Here is a 21,859-nt window from a genome sequence, read left to right as displayed (position 1 = left end):
TCCCATATGCAAAGAGGCAGGAAAAAAAATTATTGTACAGAACAGTACTGTGGACTTCTCTTCGGTGCTGGGTGGTCCCCCGAGACTTTCATTTCTTCTCTTCACAAAGGCAGAAGATGAAGTTTAAGTGCCTTCCTGTGTATTTAATTTAAAAATATCAGCCACTCTATTGTTCAGAACTAAGTCCTTTTAATCAAAAAAGGGTTCCTAATTCCTCAGATGCCTTCCATGCATGAGGTAATGAACATTTTAGGATTTCAGAAGTACGCTTCACGGTAATCCCTTAGGTTTTTCTATTTCACGGAATTTACCATCCATTTTGCTAAATGCCTACAGAGAATTGGTCCGGTTCATGCTTTCCCTGTTACAGTGACTGAAACTCTTCAGTTGTGAAAACATCCTAATGAAAGCAGCCTCCTTATCCGCCTCCTGCACTCACAGACTGCTCTGGAATGAATGTCTCACATAGGTAGGCATGGCCGCGATGTGTCTTGGGCTATTTGGGCAAAAATAGAAAAGTCTCAGAGCGAGACAGACCCATCTAGAGGTAAGGAGGCTGTGAGTTCTGGCCGCCGTGCATTACAAATATGACTGCGTTCCCTGCTGTCGACTCACTTATCAATTTTGACAGGTGACTGTCTTGACTCCCTGGAACATTTATCAAAGAGGACAAATCGTGTGCGTGTCAAGCTTGCCAGAATGACTTTGGTTAGCAGTTGACTATAAAGAAAATAGGGCTCATAACAACCTGTCAGGCAGGGGAATGGTAAGAGTCTACCTAAACATTTTTTGCTTATTTAATAAAAGCTAGTATAAATTTTTTACTTAAATCTACACCCTTCCCACCTCTGGATTCAAGATGATAACAACTGGACTCTAATTTGTTTCTCTTCTTTGGGTTTTGTTCCTCCAAATTTGTTCACACTCCTACAGAAATGGGTCGATCTGAAATACCAATCTGGCTCAGTCACACTTCTGCTAACATGGCATTGCCTTGCCACTGCCTATAGTGTCAGGCTCAAGTTTCTCATTCTGACGTAAAAGGCATTTCCTTATCTGGCCCCTCCATGCTTGTCCAGCCTCGTCCTGTATCTTTCTTCACTTCTCAAAACATACTGCCCAGGTCGTCTGAACTATCTGCAGTTACTTGAACCTGCTCAGATGGTTTTTTATTTTATTTTTATTTTTTTGAGAATTTTCATTTATTTATTTTTGTTACAGATGTTTCTCCTTTCCCCCTCTAGACACCCTCCTCCCAATCCCACCCCCCTAGCATTGTTGTCTAGTCCATTGGTTATGCATATGTGCATATAAGTTCCCTGGTTTATCTCATCCATTCCTCTTGGCCCCCTCCTCTGAGGCTTGTCATCTGAACTGTTCTCCTTTCTATGTCTTTGGGTCTATTTTGTTCATCAGCTTATTTTGTTCATTATAGTCTACAAATACGTGAGATCATGTGGTATTTGTCTTTCTCTGACTGGCTTATTTTGCTTAGCATAATGCACTCCAGGTCCTTCCATGTCATCTTAAAGGATAAAAGATCTCTCTTTCTTACAGCTGCATAGTGTTCCATTGTGTACATGTACCAGAGCCTTTTTATCCACTGATCTATATTGATGGACACTTGTACTGTTTCCAGATCTTAGCAATTGTAAATAGTGCTGCTATGAACATCGGGCGCATATATTCTTTCTGCTTGAGCTTGTGAATGCTTCACAAGTCTGCAATTGCTCTTGCCTTAAATGTCTGCTTATTCAAAATTCTTCTCAGGTGACATTGCCTCTCTGACCATTCCCCAAAGCATTATTTACTGGTTTGTTTCTCTGCACCACTTATATATTTTATGACTGTGTATGTCTCACAGTAATGTAATTATATATGTCTTTCTGCTTCCACATCTAGACTGTGAGCTCCTTGATAAAACATTGTATCTTACTTACGTTTGGCTTACCAGTGCTCAGCATAGACTCTGAAATATCTTATTGCTCAAAAGGATGTTTTCTGAATTTATTTGAGTGCCCATGGCTATCAGATAGCTGAAAGGAAAATATATATCATAGTAGAAGTGAAAGTCATTTCAAAATCTTTGACTCTGAGAGAAAATTTAATGTAATATGAAAAAAACACGTAAAAGCCCGCATGCATGCTTACTCATTTACTACGGAATAGCATGATCCGTGTTTGTATGTCGAAGGATTGAGAACTTAGAGTGCAGCTGCATTTTAGTTTCTTATTTTGTTCCAGCTTGTATAGAGGTATGATTGACATACAGGAAAATTTAAGGTGTAAATTGTGATGATTTCATAGATGCATATATTGTGAAATGATTACCACTATAAGCTTACTTAATACCTTCATTCTCTCACATAATTATGTTTTTGTGGGGAAATCATTTAAGACACCCTCTAGCAACTTTCAAGGATATAATACAGTACTGTTAATTAGTGTCATCATTCGATTCCCAGAACTTATTTATCTTACAGCTGGAAGATCCCCCTTTACCAGTATCTCCCCATTTCTCCAAGCCCAGTCCCTGTCACCCTGGCAGCCACCATTCCACTGTCTATTGCTTTGAAATAAGTTTTTTTTGTTTGTTTTAAGGTTCACATATAAGTGAATACATATAGTACTTGTCTTTCTCTGTTTAACTTATTTTACTTAGCATAATGCTCTCAGTTTATCCATGTTACTGTAAATGGCAGTATTTCTTTCTTTTTTAGGGTTGAATAATATTCTATTTTATGTATATACCACATCTTCTTCATCCATTATCTGTCAATTGCTTCCATGTCTTGGCTACTGTGAACAATGCTTCAATGAACATGGGGGTACAGATATCACTTTGAGATAATGATTTTGTTACCTTTGGATATATACCCATAGTGGGACTGCTGGGTCATAAGGTAGTTGTATGTTTAACTTTTTGAGGAAACTCCATACTGTTTTCCAGAGGCTGCACCAATACACATTCCCACTAACAGTTATTAGGGTACAATTTAAATCAATGAATACAATGTGCATAAAGTTGTAAAGCTAAGGACTGAGACAGGTTTCCAATGTAGGGTATATATGAAACACAAAAAGTAATAAAACACAAGTAATTTAATAATTATTGGCAAAAATTTCTTTAATTTGCATGAATTTATGTTTAATAAGAACATCTAATATTGTGCCAGGCCTTTCCTTAACCCTCCACATTCCAACAACTCCCAACTCTTCAAATTGCCTCTGAAATACATGCTTCAGATAGATTCCTGTCTTTAAATTTCTGCTGCTGCTACTGCTACTGCTGCTGCTACTACTACTACTACTACTACTAGGGTTGTCCTCACTCTAGTCTAAAAAGAAAACTAATATGTTATTCACTTTATTTTTAAAATACAAAAATAAAATCTATTTAACAAGACACACACTGAACTCAGGCCTAATGAGAGATGTGCGAAGCCGGAAGAAAGGAGCCACAAGTTTAATGGCAGAAACTAACATATATTGAAGCTAGCAGAGACTGTCACCTTCTCTCCTGTTCTAAACCCGCAGAGGAATGAGAAAAGTGATTTTTAAAAATCACAGTGATGCTTTAAAATAAGAAAAGGAAGCTCTGGTGGATTGGAAACTGTGAGAAATCTCAGGAAGATGGAAAGCAGAAAGGATCACATTAAAGCCTGAAGCTCAGACAAGAGAGAATGAGAACCACAGGGTGGACTGGAAAGCTACACTAAACCAGCACAGCTCGGAGCTTGGAGCCCCAGACACAGGGGGATGGCGGCACCGTGCACACTGTGAATTCCTCCAGCTCCCTTCTCCCTGCCAGCTCAGAACACCCAGAGCCACAGGTCAGCTGGCTCGCCCCTCCCCCTAGCCCTCAGCAATAAGGCTGCAGCAGCCGCACACTTAGAGACAGGAAACTGGGTGGAGCTGTCATAGAATTAGAAGGAAAGGCAGGGGTCTTATGGAGCAAAAGAAGAAAGGCATTTCGAGAAGATGCAGGTGGCCAAATGCTGCTGAAAGGATAAACATGCAGAAGGTGTAACTGGATTTGGTCGTTCAGTTATCCATTTTCATCCTCAAATTACATTTTGAGGGTTGAGAAGTGAAATGAGATTCTTAAAAAGTGGCAGAGAGTCAAACAATTCTTTAAAAATGTCTAGGGAAAGAAAGAATAGAGCAAATGGAAGTCCAAGATCCATCTACACAGGCTTCCATTTAGGCCTTTCTGTTCTGATAAAGGACACGTGTACATGTGGGCGTGCTGTAGCACTCTGATGATTTTCCTTGTGTGCAGGCCACACTGGATGTTTCAAGTACTGGTACTCAGACCCTACCACCCAGAAGACATAGGGTTTCTCTCCTGAAGGTTCATTTTCTTCTTTCTCCTTAAGTGTTCTCAACTGAAGGTGATGAAATAGAGACTTAAAATGGTTAAATGATAGACTCTATCTATATCTATACATCTCTCGGCCATTGTATTCCATGTTCTCACATATTATTTCATTTAATAGTAAGAATTACTTATTATTAATGACATCCTCTTTGCACAGATGGTGAACCCAAGGCTCAGAGAGTTCACACAGGAACTAAACAGTGGAGTTTGACTTGGGCTTATTCTAAATATACCTAAATATAGTTTTCTTTTCAATCAGAGTGTTATAATCAGAACTTTATTTGTTGGGAACAAAAATTTTGAAGGGTTTTCTTGCAAATTAATGGGTAGTTTATTTATAGGGGATAATAAATGAAGACTTCATGAAGGCAATTTATTTTATATAATTGGAAAATGAGAAAAATAATTTGGGCATCAGAAAACCTTCTAGACTCTTTTTCAGGTAATGGAGTATCAGATCACCCTGTATCATTATGGTACAGACATCTACACTTTGTTTTATGGCTTCTATACAGTTACGCATGTGTCCCAGATCATTACAAAAAATGACAGGAAATGACTCTAAAAATAATGTTCCATACCTGAGAGAACATACGACTTTCACTGCTTTTGACAGACAAAAGGAATAGAACCTAAATCTGGAATGATAAGTCTGGTTTAGAAATGGGAATAATGGGAATACATTTCCTATGAGAGTCAGACAATAAAACTAATTGGATAAATAGTTCACCTGCATGAACTACCCTTGGTCTGTGAACTGGCTTAATCATCCAACATTAGGATTTTATGCATGAAATTGCATTACTAAATATATTTAAGGTGGATAAATCCTAAAACATCATCTGAAAAATTCAGACCCTCACATTAACACAGAAGAAAGTATGCAATGGGAACTCGGACGGTCATCTGGGTTATATGAAGAAGAGAAGCAAAATTTTGGAGTCTCATCAACTCTCACTTTGGAGGGAGATATTTTATTAGTTTCTGTGTATATCTGACAGGAAGCAGTGAAATCTTCCCTAACTAGAAACAGTAGTGTCTTCACTCAGGGACTCACAGTTTTCTTTAGAATTTTCCAGCTGAATTGCTCATATGGTCTTAAAGCATATTTAAAACTCTTGTTTGAAAGGATTTACCACTGTGTTTATTTGGCACGTATTCATGTATAAGTCAATTTAAAAAATTCTTTAAGGATTATGTGCTTCCTGGCTCTAAATGCTCAACAGCTGCTCATGGATCCTGTAGTTACTCATAAACATCCTCTTGGAAAAAGGCTACCCTCCCAATGGTTATTTCGGAGGTTCAGACCTTTCTCATAAGATAAATCACAGGTAATCACACTTTTCAGGATGTGTCAGTTTTAGTTTGTTTATAAGACGGAGGTGGAATATTATATACTCTTGACAATTATACACTCTAGGGAAGAATACATACTCAATGGGATCTTCATAAGGAAATAAAATAGTGAATATTTATAATTTATACTTTTATAATCATAAAAAGTTTCTTTATATAAGAGACACAAGAAATTCCTGTCAAGCCTCTGCTATTAACTAGCTGTGATAGATGATTTAACCTCCACGGTCTTCACTTTTCTCTTTCAAAATTTTATGTTTGTCCATAACCTTCTTATGGTTCAAATTCTACCATGTCAAAGTGCTCTTAGTTCTCTTCTGTCTAAACACATGTAATTGTTTCTTAATCCAATTTTTATTTTAAATTTCTGCCTCCAATATCTCGTATTATGACTTGATTACTAAAACTCCTTTTATATTTGAAAGGAGAGTTCTTACATTCCTCCTTTTAATAGAGAGGAGGCAGACAGCTCTGGTGATGGGGGAAGGATGTTGGGAGAGTGAGGAGACTGAGCAAAAAAAAAAAGAGAAAGAACTCATGGACATGGACCACAGTGTGGTGACTGTAGGGGGTGGGTGGGGTGAGGTGGAGGATGGTATGGGGGGATAAATGGTGATATAAAAAAAATAAATAAATAAAAACATTTTTTAAAAGAAAAAGTATGTACTTAAAAAAAAAAACAGATTTCTGTAGCAAATTCTTTTTTTGTTACTGTTTCTTACATAATCTTTTACTTCCTTCTGGGAAGAACCTGTGGCTTTATAACCGAGTTTTCTGAGGAGAGGGAAAGAACAGTTTCGATGTATTTCACAGAAAAAAGAAAATAATTTAGATGCAACATTCAACATTTTGCCATGGAGAAACAACTCGACATGTGAAAAAGGAACATCTACAGAGGGCAAGAGTAACACGATGGGGCGCGGACAGGAGAGTGTTTGTGAGGTGGCCGCATTTTAACTTTGGCGGCTGAATAATTTCTGCTTTGGAATCCCCCTCACAGCTCGGTTTGGGTTTCAAAACAACGGCTTCTGTGACTTGCATGGACTTCAAGTATGAACCCATATTGTCTTAAACATCCTTTCCCAAGAGAGGAAATCTGGTCATTTAAAATCTGATGATGCAAATAAGAAAGTGTCATATCTCAGTCCAATCAAAGTGATTCTCATTCATCTTCATATTTTCCTAATCTCTTCTGTTTATGATGATTATAGGTGTGGATTATTTCTTGTTGTATTTCTAAATATTACTGTCCAATGCTTCCTCTGCAAACATCAGTATTACTGCTGACATTTTCTCTGAGTTTAAAATAAATCAAAATATTTCTTTGCTTCATCACATTCTAAATGTCCTACTAGCCAATGAAGAAACAAATTCAGAGGCTTTGTGACTCTCTGTGCTATTTTTAATCATGTTTACTAGAACAATAAATACGAATTTCTAATTTTAACTAGAGAAAATTATGACATTTTTCCTAATATTTAATTTTAAGAATAAAAGAACTGTATGAAAAAAAAATAAGAATATCTGAAGAGCTTTAGCTCTAAACCGCCTTAAAACTTACACTTTAGATCTGCTATCCTGCAAGTTTATTTAACATTAGTCATTGCTTCAATCATTCTACTATGTACTTGGCACTTGAAAAACAAAGATGCATAAGCGAGGTCCTCCACACTGAAGAACTTATGGGGGAGCCCAAAGTGAGAACAAATAAAAATAATAATAATAATAATAATACTACACCAGGCAAGTCGAGAAGGATGTGGACGCCAGGAATCATGATCCAGTGCTTATTTAAATAAGTAACTAAAATAATATCTTATGATTGCAAATTATTTAACAGTTAAAGCAGCATTTTTGTCTCTGTGTGCTTATTTCTACCTCCATCAAAAAGTCCATGAATCATCAATTTACAAAGGAAGAGAGCAAATGAGGAAGAAGGAAAAAGGAAACTACAAAACAGCCAGGATGCAATTAATAAAATGGCATTAGTAACGTCTTACATACTATCTTTCATTAAAATAAATGGATCAACTTCTCCAATCAAAAGGCAGAAAGTGGCTGGATAGATTAAAAAAATAAGGCCCAACTATATGATGTCTACAAGAGACTTACTTCAGCTTTAAGAACACACATAGGTTCAAAGTGGAGGGATGAAAACAGATATTTCACATGAGTGAAAACCTAAAGAGACCAGGGATAGCTATACTTCTATCACACAAAATAGACTTTAACTCAAAGTTGTAACAATAGACAAAGAAAGTCATTATATAATGATAAAGGGGTCAATATATTAAGCAAACACTAAAAAAATCTAAAGAGATAGATGACAATACAATAATAATAGAAGACTTCAATAACCCACTTTCAACAATGGATAGATCACCAATAAGAAATCAATAAGGAAACATTGAAAATCAATAAGTAAATATTGAAAAATCAATAAAAAACATTGCACTTGACATATACTTTGGACTAATGAACCTAACACACATATACTGAACATTCAATCCAACAGCAGCAGAACACATTTTCTTATCAAGCACACACAGAACATTCTTCAGAATAACTCATGTGTTAGTTCACAAAACCAGGTTGGCAAATTTAGAAGATTGACATCTATTAAATATCTTTTCTGAGCACAGTGGTATGAAAGTAGAAATCAATAACAGGAGAAAAGCTGGAAAATTCACAGATATGTAGAAATTAACAACACACTGCTCAACAACCAATGGTCAAAGGAGAAATCTAAAGGGAAATAAAAAATATTGCTTGAAATAAATGGCAAGACTACACGCCAAAACCCATGGGATGCAGCAAAAGCAGCCCCAAGATGGAAGTGAAAAGCCTATATTAAGTAAAAAGAAAATCTCAAATAAACAACCTAAATGTATACCTCAAGGCACTAAAAAATAAGTAAATAAATAAACTAAGCCCAAAGCTATTAGAAGGAAAGAGATAGCAGAAATAAATAATATAGAGATTAGAACAATAGAAATTATTACTGAATGTAAAAGCTGACTTTTTGAAGATAAACAAAATTGATAAGCCTTTACCAGTGGAAGAAAAAAAGAGAAGACTCAAATAAATGCAATCAGAAATGAAAGAGAAAACATCATAACTGAGATCACAGAAATACAAAGGATCATAAGAAACTGCTAAGAGCAAATATACAACAACCTAAATAATTTAGAAGACATGAATAAATTCCTAGACACATACAACCTACCAAGACTTAATGATGAAGATATAAAAAATGTGAACTGCCCTGGTTGGTGTGGCTCAGTGGTTAGAGTTTCGGCCCATGCCCCAGAGGGTATCAGGTTTGATTCCCTATCAAAGGAATGTACCTGGGTTGCAGGTTTGATTCCCAGCCCTAGCTGGGGCACATGTGGGAAGCAACCAGTTGATGTGTCTCTTTCACACTGATGTTTCTCTCTCTCTCTGTCCCAACCTCCCTTCTACTCTCTCTAAATATCAATAAAAAAATATCCTCAGGTGAGGATTAACCAAAAAAAAGTGAACAGATAAATGAGTAGGAGATTGAATTAGTAATCAAAAATTTCCTAACAAAGCCCAGGACCAGATGGTTCTACTGGTGAATTTCATGAAATATTTAAAGAAGAATTAATGCCAACCCTTTTCAAATTTTTCCAAAAATTTTTAGAGAAAGAAATATTTCCAAACTCATTTTATGATACCCAAACTAGATAAAGACACTACAAAACAAGAAAAATATAAGCCAATATCCATGATGAATATAGGTGCAAAAATCCTCAACAAAGTACAAGTACACTGAATTCAACACACATTAAAAGAATCTTACAGCATGATCCAGTGGGATTTATCCCTGAGATGCATGTATGGTTCAACATATGCAAATCAATAAATGTGATGCACCACATTAATAGAATGAAAGATAAACATCATACGATCATCTTGCTCTAGCCAGTTTAGCTCAGTGGTTGAGCGTCAGCCTGTAGACCACAGAGTCCCGGGTTCAGTTCCTGCTAGGGGCACATACCACAAAAAAAAAAAAAAAAAAAATCATATGATCATCTCACTAGATATAGAAAAAGCATTAGGCAAATTTCAGCATCCTTGCATGATTAAAAACTCAACAAATTAGGTAGAGGTGGAATGTACCTCAACATTATACAGGCCCAATATGACAATCCCACATCTAACATACTCAGTGGTGAAAGGTTGATAGCTTTTCCTCTAAGATGAGGAACAAGATAAGTGTACTCCCTCTCAGCACTCCTGATGCCAGAGCAATTAGGCAAAAAGAAGAGGTAAAAGGCATCCCAATCAAATAGGAAGAAATAAAATTTTCTCTGTTTGCATATGATATGTAGAAAATCCTAAAGACTCCACCAAAAAACTGGGGGAATTAATAAACAAATCCAGTAGAATTGCAGGATACAAAGTCAACATACGGCAATCAGTTGAGCTTCTCTACACTAACAACAAAATAGCTAAAAAAAGAGAAATAAAGACAACAATCCCATGCACAATAACATTAAAAATAATAAAACACTTAGAATTTAAAAAGTTTTTTTTAAATTCTCACCCGAGGATATTTTTCCATTTATCTTCAGATAGAGTGGGAGGGAAATGAGGGAGGGGGAGAGAGAGAGAGAGAGAGAGAGAGAGAGAGAGAGAGAGAGAGAGAGACAGAGAGAGAAACTCATCAACTGGTTGCCTCCCGCATGACCCCGACCAGGGCCAGGTCCAAACTGCAACCGAGGTACCTGCCCTTGTCTGGGTTACTGTAGAAGTAAATTTAACCAAGAAAGTGAGAAACCTGTGCACCGAAAACTATAAGGCTTTGATAACAAAACTGAAAATTACACAAATAAAAGGAAAGATACCCTGTGTTCACAGATCAGAAGAATTAATATTGTTACAATGTCATTATTACACGAAGCCACATATAGATTGAATGTAATCTCTTTCAAAATTCCAATGGTATTTTTTCACACAAATAAAACAAAAACCAAAAAAACAAATAAATCCCAAATTTGTATGGAACCATAAAAGACCCCAAATGACCAAAGCAACCTTGAGAAAGAACGGAGCTGGAGGCATTCCTAATGGGCAAATGCATGTGAGTTACCTTGTTCTAAACACTAAGGTTACAGTCAAACTATGAAGAGATGTACTACTTGCTACAATCCGACAGTACAGTACTAGACACTGACTGATGTGTGGTCATATGAGTTTATGTGCCCTTTTTATAAAAACCTGAAAAATGTGGTTAATATGTTTGAATGTGAAATATTTGTAAAATTTTTAAGGATTTGTCTATGGATTTGTCTCACTTTAAGTTAATACCAATGGATAACTAGAAGATAAGTCATTCCAAACTAACATTGATATCCCATGAAGCTCACATGTGAAGATTCTGTGATTCAAGATGTAAATGGTCCCTTCAGGAGATAAGCGTTACAACTGGGACCAGACTCCCTGTATTGCCTCTGCAAGGAACACTGAAACCTTTTATCTGTGATTTTATTTATGTTGATAAAGACAGCTCTTCTTTCTTGGCCCCTCTGAAACAGTTTTTCAAAGCGCAATAGAAGTCATTGGGAAAAAAAGGATTTGAAATGCAAATATTCACCTTAAACACAACCTTTCACAAACACCTTTCAGTGAGGCAAGGCAACCATCTGAATGTGCACCACATATCTACAAATCGAATGTCAGCGTTTTGATAAAATTCATATACATAGTGTAAGGAATCTTTTTTTTTTTATCCTCACCTGAGGACATTTTTTGATATTTTGTTCAGATAGAATCGGAAGGAGAGAGAGAGAGAGAAACATTGATGTGAAAAGGACATATCGAGTGGCTGCCACCCACACGACCCAACCAGGGCTCGGGACAAACTGCAACCAAGGTACGTGCCCTTAGCGGGAACCAAACCCAGGTCTCTTCAGACCCCAGGCCAACGCTCCAACTGCTGAGCCAAACCAGCCAGGGCAGGAATCTTCTTTTTTTATCTAGATTCCTAGAAAATAAATGAGCTCATTGTTACATTGTTTAATAACCAACTTGGGAGGTTAAATTTGCTTTTCATTGTTTTCTTAGGAAATAAGGTTTAGTACTGTCATAATCAGTGAAGCGAAAGATAAATTTGCCTCATATTTGTTTTATGAAATTACATAACCAAAATTAACAGCAACACTAATCTTATTTCTTTCTGTAAGAAATCTAAAAGAATTACAATAACTTTAACGATTATTTCCAACTTTGTGGCATTTTCTTTCTAGTCACTCCCTTAAGAAGGAATTTTTTTTAATAGACAGTAACTTAGGAAAATCATTTAACTTAATAAACATGGGTATTCAAATTAATAAATTCTGAGTCTCCTCTGCTTAGAATACTAGGGTTATATAAAATGTGACTCCAGTCTCTGACTTGATTAAGGCCCAACAAGTATAAAAACTAGGACAACCATATGATGTATTTTGCAACTAAGACATTTCTGAAAGTGACGGAGGATGCTATTCATAATTAAACCAGAACATCAGCCATCCCTGAGATGGTTTAGGCCACACCAGGATGCTTATCCTAACATGAACTGAACCCCAGTCCTTTTTCATCTACGTCAATTAGCAAGTCTATTTACTAAAGCTCACCATGAACATCTTCCTTGTTAGAAAGGCAACAAAAATGCAAATTTTCTTCTTTTACAATCTGGCACAAGTATATGCTTATGTCCACTTATTCTAATGTTTAGGCTATTAACTAAACTATTTTGAGAAAAAACAGACTTTCACATGTTATTTCAAATTTCCTCTTCCCATCAGCTCCCTTTTCCTTCCCCCCATTTAACGCTTTGTGTTGGTTTTCAGGACACCTATGTGAACAGTAGCAGCAATGATCAAATTTATTCTCTGATCCTACAAATGCTGCCACGTGCCCACTGTCTGCCAGGGCCTGTGCCAGGCTCTCCTGGTGATAATTAGAAGTGATCACTTCTGTTAAGACAGACAATCTATTTAGAAGAAAAAGATAAGTCCACAAATGACTATAACCCAGGGTATAATAACAAAAAATGTATTTATGGAATGTGGTATGGGAGTTCAGTGGTGGGAAAGGTGCCTGAGGAGCAGAGAGGCCGTAAGTAAAGGCACAGAGAGGAAGAGCACGTGGTTCCCCCTGAGGGCTGCTGCACCGTGGAGTGTGACCCCAAGATGCCTGGAAAAGCAGGGTGGTGACAGAGAACCAAGGTTCTTCAGTGCCAGGCAGAGGATTTTAGAGTTAACCCAAGGAACAGAGTCCTACGGATGATGGACAGGGAGAGATCCAATGAGAGCGCACTAGAGGAGGACCCGTCCGGCAGTGATGAACAGGGTGGACTGCAGAGACTACGGAGTGACTGGCTGGAGGAGACCAAGGAGCAGCCTAGAAACAGAGGGATGTTCTAGACAAGGGAGGAGGCAGTGATGATACGGTGGAGGAGCATGCTCAGAGGGTCTGGAAGTATGAGCCTGCATATATGACAACTGATGGGTTTGGTCTCCACGATTAAGATTTTAATCTGACATAAAAGAGAAAATGGTGGTGTCACTAATCGCCATTTCAATGAACCAACTCCAAACTGTGCACACCATCTTATCTTAAATGTTCAAGTAATAAAAATATTTTCACACTTCATCTAGATCAGTTTTCAATTCAATACATTTTCCAAAAGAATGAAACTTATGAAGGTGATTTTTTAAATGGATGATTTTATTGCCCTAGTAGTAAGTGGTATAAAATTGTTTTAGATATTTCATTAATAATTCTGAAATGTGACTAGCAAGTGGAAGAAAGGGGACTGGTAAAATACAAAGCATTTAGTGAATTAAAAAAATGCTGAATTCTGTACTTGCATACCCTAGACGCTGTTTTCTCTTTCTCTAGTGTCTGCCACAACATAAAAATAATATATAGGCTCTTTATGAGTTATATTTCATATATTTCTTCCAAGTATATTCCGCCCATCATTGACTTTCATACTCTGTGATACATTTCTTTCTCTGAATAGCCAGAGATTTTCATTTCAGAACTGGCTACCTGGGGAGGCACTCAGTTCCCCCTCCACTGTGGTGTTTCACAAATTTGCAGAGTGATCCCTTGGAGAAAAAATTATCCAGGGGTCCAGGGTGGATTAGAGAACATGTCAAATTCACACCACGTTTAAGATACTATAATTTTATAAAGCGATCATCACAAGGATGAATTTTCATGGAGAACACTTAAATTCTAGTTCCTTACTTATCTCTCCCTGTGTCCCCCCCCATTTTGGCCCTTTCCTCCAAAGTGTTTAACGGAAACAACTATGGTACTAGATTTAGAACCCAAGTCATAAAGAACAAATACCTAGTTAAAGGGGAATATCTGTTGCAACTATGTGGCAGTCCCAAGTTCCTTTCCAATTCCCTTGTACAAAAAAGAAGAAAGGTACTGCCCTGCCTGGAAGTTGGTCCAAGCAGACGGCACGGGGACTCTGCACTTACTGGTTCACCAGATGCTGAGCACCCACTGTGCACCAGGAGATGTGCGGCAGTGATGAACGAGGCAGATAAGGCCTCTGCCCTCACAGACTAGAAAGGAACCGGGAAGATTTGGCTTCATATATCATGAAGCTGCTCAAATAGATACGACTGAAATCTCATTAATGCTTATCCTCTTGTTAATTCTTTTGAATGAACATCTCCTTGATTTATAATGTTCTTTTCCTTAACTATGCAAGAGAGAGATTATATACTTAAATTCTCACAAATATTCTGCACATATTTGCAGGGATCCAGCTGAATTTCGCAAAAGGACACTTCTCAGCATAGCACAAGGGCTTACTTATGCTTTGCATAAAAATTGTCAAGAGGAAGCTAATTAATATGCTAAATGCACTTTCCTATTTATAGACACGGGCCCGCGTTTGGTTTTCAGTTAACATGTGTACAGAACTCTGACACAGACGTGTCCTTCTCTCCTTTCCACCTTTAATACCTCTTCAAGTGCAGCGCTAAGTCCCTTTTCATTTAGATGACAATGCACACTCAAGGGGAACTCTTAAGTGTACTTAATTTAGGCAGTTGGATATGTTTTCTTCAGCCTGCTCTTAGAGTAGTAAAAATGATTTCAAGTAGCATTTTGAAGTCAGGAAAATGTGCAGGCTTAGAAATGTTGCTTACATTATTTGCTTGCCGTGGTAACGTGACGCTCCATACTACCATAATGTTGCGCTGATTAGTTCTCTGACTCTCTATCAGCACTGACTTTTGAGAGTTAATGGCAAGTACAGCAAAAGAGTCAAAAGGCAGTCGCAAACACATCTTTATTAGGAGTTGGACGAAAGAGCGCTGTATTTCTTGAAGCTTTTCCCTTTAAATTATTTCTGGTAGAGGTTGGATTTGAGATCTGCCTCTGACTCGCTAAGGGCTATTTATGATTTATTTCAACCTTTAGCTGGCTCTGGGAAAAAAATGAACAAAGTTGAAAATAAAGAAGAGACACTTAATCCTCAGTGGTATTTCGGTGGCATGGAGCATCCTGACGCCCATGAAGGGTGCATTGTTTAAATTTTAAAATATTCATATTTTTGCTCTCAAAAATAAAATTAAAACCCTTTATCATTTTTAATTAGAGAGCAAGTGCCATCATTTTTTTTTTTTTTTTTAAAGAGAACAAATTTCAAGCTGTGAGTCTTTTAATGCAGGCTGGTCCTCCGAGACTTCTCAAGCACTGTGGGGGGATTTTAAACCCAGTCACATGCCCTGGCCGGTTTGGCTCAGCGGTTAGAGTGTTGGCCTGCGGTCCTGAGAGACCCGGGTTCGGTTCCCGCTAAGGGCATGTGCCTCGGTTGCAGTTTGTCCCCGGCCCTGGTTGGGTCGTGTGGGTGGCGGCCACTCGATGTGTCCCTTTCACGTCGATGTTTCTCTCTCTCTCTCTCTGTTCCTCTCTCTCCCTCCCACTCTACCTAAACAAAAAATGGAAAAATGTCCTCGGGTGAGGATAAAAAAAAAATAAAAATAAAAAAAAAATAAACCCAGTCACATAATTTTCTTAGGTAAAGTGGTGATAGGCTACGGTGAGATATGGGTGTCATTAAAGTGTTACAGAGGGCCATAACACACCACAGTCACCATAACCTGACACACTGACTATATCTCCAAAGAAGCAATTTCTGTCTACCTTGGCTCTGAAGCGAGCTGTCATGGTCTATCAATGCAACAATCTATATGTTAAAGACTCCCCAAATATGTATTTACAACATAGTCTGATCTGTTTTGGTCAAGTGAGTCAATAATCCAAGCACTGAAAGTCCCTGAATATATATTCGCAAGATAGATCCGCTTTGGTTCAGAGTCAACAGCGAGCAGACCTTTAAACAAGGGCTCAGATAGTTGCATAGTTTGCATTTTAGCAAGTCCAGAAACACAGTTCTGTACACCTTGTCTTTTAAAGAGTGTATTTACTATGCCAGTTTCAGTGGATGTCAGAAGCTGTGTTTCACTGTGGCCTATGATAGTTTGCTTTTAAAAAGTCAGAAGAAGAAAACCACCATAAGATAAAGTATATCAAAGTTATGAGAAAAGTAATGGAAACACAGACACTTGGGCAAAGCCCTGCGGGCCAGGTGGTGGTGTCCTTCGGACTGCCTCAGCACCTCCTCCATCAGCCATCCAGGTCCCATCCACCTCCCCCTTGCGTCCGACTGCTGGGCTGTAGCCTTGGCTTCATCAGGGTCAATCTCACTCCAGTAGCCAGAGGGATCTGGCGAGGGCTTCACAACATGGCCCTGATCTTTCTCCTCCAGCAAGTTCACAGCTCATAACAAAAGCCAAAGGCTCCTCCAGCTCTGCCCCTGCTCACTCTGACGTCCCCTCCTACCAGGCCCACTGCAGCTTCAGGTCCTGTGTCCTCCCCTTCCCTCTCTCTGGAAAGTTTCTCCTCAGATAAGCACATGGCTAACTCTCTCACTTCCCTTGGGACTCGTAAGAGACCTTCCCTGTCCACCTGTATACGACAGCAGCACCCCATCCCAACACCATGCCTTTCTTTCTCAGCTCCCCAAGCTTCCTGTTCCCCAGGAGCACTTATCACCACCTAACCTTCTACGTTGTTACTGATTTGATTATTGACCATCTCTCTGTCCTAAAGGTTAAGCTCCACCAGGGCAAGTCTTCATCAGTCCCAAACGTAGGAAGCTGGCATCTTTAAGTGTTCATTAAATATTTATGGCTCACATGAATGAGAGCAGATGGAAAGGAGTCTTCTCTCTACTTCCCCAACAGCCTGCTGATCAGTGCTCATGTTCAGGTTCAGGATACAATGAGTATCTCTTTCTGAGATGAAGTCCTTCCTCTGGCCATTAGACTCAGTTTCCTATGATATTTGTTAAGGGGCACAAAACGGGTCCTTCTGAAGGTAATCATCCACCGCATCCCCAGAGCTCGGGGGTTAGGACAGAGCTCCTTGAGGAGCTGGGGGTCCTCTCAGCTGGTCACAGAAGCAGAGTCTGCTTCTAAGTTCAATAGCACGTAAAGACGGGATTAGCATGCCCAAATCTCCCCCATTTCATGTGGTGGCCACAGTCAGCTCTGGTGACAGCAGTGGGCTGACTAGATTTCACAGTCTCAATGACACAGCCATAGGAATGGTGTGTGCACCTCTGCCCCAGAACTGTAACTGGGTAGAACTGGGTAGAACCGTTATTCTCCCTTAAACTTGGTACATTATCCTTGGGCTTTTCCCTGTGTCTCCACCCCCACCGCCATTCAAGCATGATGTTCTCAAAGGCATCCTCTCTCATGATGGAAGCCTGTCACAATAACTTCTTTCTTATTCAAATTTCATAGGAACATCCTTTATTTCAATCACTCAGAAGTTGCCTTTAGCAAGGGAATCACAGCTGACAGGAAATTAATGACTAAAATGCCGTGATTAGTGCTGATTACAGGCTACAGAGGACTTGTCTGAGCATTTACCACTCCTCATACTGATGCTGGCATCTATCAATGATTCATATCTGTCTAAATAGAGCATGTGCCTTGGCCAGGTGGCTCAATGGTTGGAGCTTCATCCCCTACACCTAAAGATTGCAGGTTCAATTCCTGGTTGGGGCTTGTACAGAGGCAACCAATTGATGTTTCTCTCTCCCATCAATGTTTCTCTCTCTCTTTCTAAAATCAACAAACATATACTTGGGTGAGGATAAACAAAAAAAATAAAAGAGGATGTGGTTAAATTGCAGTAGCCCTATAGAAATGAAAGGCCATCTGTATGTAATGTAATATTCAATGACATGCTAATTAATTGAAAGGGATTTTTACTGTTGACCTGATTGCCCTACACAAGTTTCTCTTCCAAGCCCTCTCCCAACACACAGATTTATTTTAATAAAACTTTAAGGCCCAAGCTAAATGAAAAGCTGAGGGTAATTCCAGTCCCCAAACCCAAAGTACTCATTAACTGAAAGAAAAACATCATTTAATCTTGAATTATTGGGATAAGTGACTCAATTTTGTAATTTATTTTACATGAGTAGAATAAATTTGATGGATATTTCATTGCATACCAGGACTTGAGTGGATTTATAACATAAAATTGTAAGGAAGAGAAGGGGATAAAAATTAACATGAAGAACAACAACAAAACTGTCTACTCAGATACCAGGTATTGCTGTCCATATTTCCAGATGCTGGCTGAAAAGCAATACTGATTTCTGTAATCCCCAGAAATGACTTTTGCAGGGGGAAGATTTCAAATAAGCGTCTATTTGCTTTAGGTGAGCTTCACTGAATCTGCTTTATTTGATTTTAGATCCTCCTAAGGGAAGAGATTTCAGGATTTCCTGGTTGTAAAATGGAAAAGAACATTTTGCTGAACCTGTATGACATCATCTAAAGCATTAAAAGGGCAGATAATCATGGGTTCTCTGCCTGTTTACCTTCTCAATCTACTTTATTTCCAAATGTCAGCGGAGTCTAAAACCTTTCAAAGATTTACAGACTGCAGAAGCACAGGAAATATTAGGAAAAATCCTTTAACTTTTGTGAAAGCTCTTAAATAATTAGTAAGCAGCCTTTTGGAATTGTTATATATCACAGTACAGATACGCTAGAGTGTACCATGTGAAGGCTAAACACAGTTCAATACCACAGGGCTTGAAGGTATCTCTCTTTCCAGAAAGTCAGCAAAACTATTCAGAGTACACGCCTGAGTCACAAACAAAGAGAATATTTAATTTGTGAAGGGGAATGTAGCTAATATAATAAAATATAGTTTATCCATTAAAATGAAAATACTATGCAGTAAATAAAAATAGTAAGCACCATCTTGGTTTTAAATACAATTTCTTTTCTAATTTGTACCTGGAAAATTCTCTTATGTTGTGGAAAGAAGAAAAAAAAAAATGTAGCTGCCATAATATTATTTATCAAGAGCAACAAGAAATGTGAGCAAATTATTTTTAACCTTATATTATAAAAATGGTTCCCCATATACTTAAAATACTAGAATCAAATAGCTAAAACTAAACATATTTTGAAGATCTTACCCTAGGTATATACTAGACAAAACATTTCTCACAGTAATCATTTAATTTTTTCTTTGCAAAACACCTCAATCACAACTTCAGGAAGAAATGTGAAGTGGTATGAAAATGATCTTACCTCATATTCAAAGTCCTCTGCTCTGTCTGCCTCCGCAGGCAGGCTGGAAAGATACTCATTGTCTTCATAAAATTCATGCTCCATCGGATGCAGAGAATGGCAGCTGTGGGAAAGGAGCAATACCACAGGAATGGATCAAAAGGGTTGTTTTCAAGATTAAAACTGATTTCAGAATTTCACTTTCGTTTTCTCTGCTTGGAAATAAGACCAGCACTGATCCAGCCTTTAAATGAATGACAGCTCGGGATAAGCGAATGCTTTTCTTTCTCCATCTACATGAAGTCTGTCAATTTGATTTTCTGATGGAATTCTGAGATGAGGGCCCATGGTCAGAGCTGCGCTCTGCCAAGGCCGATGTGAGACCTGGGACAGACCGTGGGGCTTCACTGACGTCTATGGCCCTGCCCGTTCCACCGAATGGGACTCACATTTGGGTGTGTGGCATGTGAGATCGCAGTCTACCCAAAGGGGGGTATTTTGTAACAAGGTACTACCAATTTCATAATCCGCAGCCCCACATTGGTTTTTGACATCTGTTTTGAAAGCATATTCTTTTCAGACTGTAACACATACCCACGCCACCACCATTCTTCTGGGCCTCCTTCCTCATTCTCTCTCACAACCCACGACTTCCCCTCTTCCAAAGAGGGCATGTGGCCCTGGCTGGTTTGGCTCAGCGGTTAAAGCGTCGGCCTGCGGTCCTGAGAGACTTGGGTTCGGTTCCCGCTAAGGGCATGTACCTCGGCTGCAGTTTGTCCCCGGCTCTGGTCAGTCGTGTGGGTGGCAGCCACTCGATGTATCCCTTTCACGTCGATGTTTCTCTCTCTCTCTCTCTCCCTCCCACTCTACCTGAACAAAAAATGGAAAAATGTCCTCGGGTGAGGATTAAAAAAAAAAAGAGGGCATGTGTACAAATGGCAATGCATGCATGGAGATACCTCACTCGAAAGCCTTGTATAGAAGAAGTATGTAAGCCACAGGGTTCCATAATCCCTGTAGGAAATTCCTGGGGACAGACAGAGCTGATTAAGTAAAGGAAGTGAGGGGGACCCAGGGCACTGCACATGCCTTTTACATACCCTTTAACTTTGGGGAAGTGCTTTACATAGTTGACAGAAGTGCTTTCAAATTACATGCTATGATGGATAATATACATTATACCATATAAAGGCCAAGCATAGTTCAACAGCAAAGGGCGTAAGGTCTCTCTTTCTTTCTAAAAGTCAATGAAAAAGTTCACTGCAGCCCTGGCCAGTTTGGCTCAGCAGTTGGAGCGTTGTCCTGCGGGCCAGAGAGTCCGGGTTTGTTTCCCGCTAGGGGCATATACCAATAATAATAATAATAATAATAATAATTAATTAATTAAAAAAATAGTTCACTGCAGGTGAGACCCCTAAACCCTGGCAATGTGAAGTTAGTTGTATAAAGGCATTTTCTCATCATTAGTTGAACTATGAGAGAGAGCCATCTTAGGGCCAGCTTCTACTTTTAACTATCAGCTCCATACAAGGTTAAGCAACGTGGGCCCCCAATAACAAAGCAGTACATGAAGTACTTTGCTTGCTGGTCTAGCAGGTAAACACACCTTCCTTGCTTAAACTGGATTGGCTCTGCAAAGCCTATTTGCACTGGAAAAATGTCAAAGCTTGCTGTGTAGGGCATCTGATGTCTCTCTCTTGTCCTTCTTGGTAAGAACAGAGCCCCGCCAGAAGGAACACCTTATTCATTCAATCAACATTTACTGCAGGTCGACCAGATGCCAGGCCCTAGGCCACATGCTGGAAATAGGCTGGTGCACAAAATCCAATTCTTGCCCTATGAATTGGGTAGAGCAGCAAAGTGGGAATTTTAAAACAGTTAGATAATTAAGGGGAAAATCGAGAAGCCATGAAAGGACATGGTGGGGAGGTACCTACTTTCACCCCAGGACGTTTGCTAAAAGAAGTTGTCTCTCAGATCTGCAGAATTTAGGAAGAGCAGCACAGCACACTGGTTAAAGAAGTTTGGCTCAGAAGCTTGGCCCTGTCACTTTTTGGCTATGTGACCTTGGTCGAGTCACTTAACATCTGTGACATGGATATGGTAATAAGTAATATTACGCACTGCTTCCAAAGGTTATTGTGAGGACTAAAGTTGATCGACGTAAAATACTTGGAATATTACCTGAAATAGATTAAGTGAGCTACTAAATGGAAGCATTATTTTTCATTCCAGAAAGTATTGCTTAAATGGCTACTCTGGGTCAGGCTATGCTAATGAATATTAAATATTTGTGTGCTTGTGTATTGCTTATCTTACCCTCTAGACTATAAGCTCTAGGAGCTAGTGGCTTTAGTTTTGTTTCCAGTTTTATGTCCAGCACCAAGTTCCCGTGCCTGATACCCATGGCTATTTAATAAGCAACGGATGAATGAGGAAAGTCCTATGCAAGGCAAACAGAGGCCCTGTCCTCCTG

The 21,859-nt window shown here is 38.8% G+C and overlaps 1 protein-coding gene across 2 annotated transcripts in view; it reads right to left on the bottom strand.

The window, feature by feature from the left end:
• Nucleotides 1-21,859, bottom strand: part of PDZRN4 (PDZ domain containing ring finger 4) — a 342,630-nt gene that overhangs the window by 41,427 nt on the left and 279,344 nt on the right. For both annotated transcript variants that reach the window (XM_036252177.1, XM_036252178.1), the window contains one exon: nucleotides 19,405-19,507. In XM_036252177.1, the coding sequence (XP_036108070.1) occupies nucleotides 19,405-19,507 (103 nt within the window). The remainder of the gene's footprint in view (nucleotides 1-19,404; nucleotides 19,508-21,859) is intronic.

Source organism: Molossus molossus, unplaced genomic scaffold, assembly GCF_014108415.1.
Source record: "Molossus molossus isolate mMolMol1 unplaced genomic scaffold, mMolMol1.p scaffold_m16_p_10, whole genome shotgun sequence".
Taxonomy (NCBI): Eukaryota; Metazoa; Chordata; class Mammalia; order Chiroptera; family Molossidae; genus Molossus; species Molossus molossus.
The sequence above is the reverse complement of the archived record's forward strand: the minus strand, read 5'-3'. Positions and strand labels throughout refer to the sequence as shown.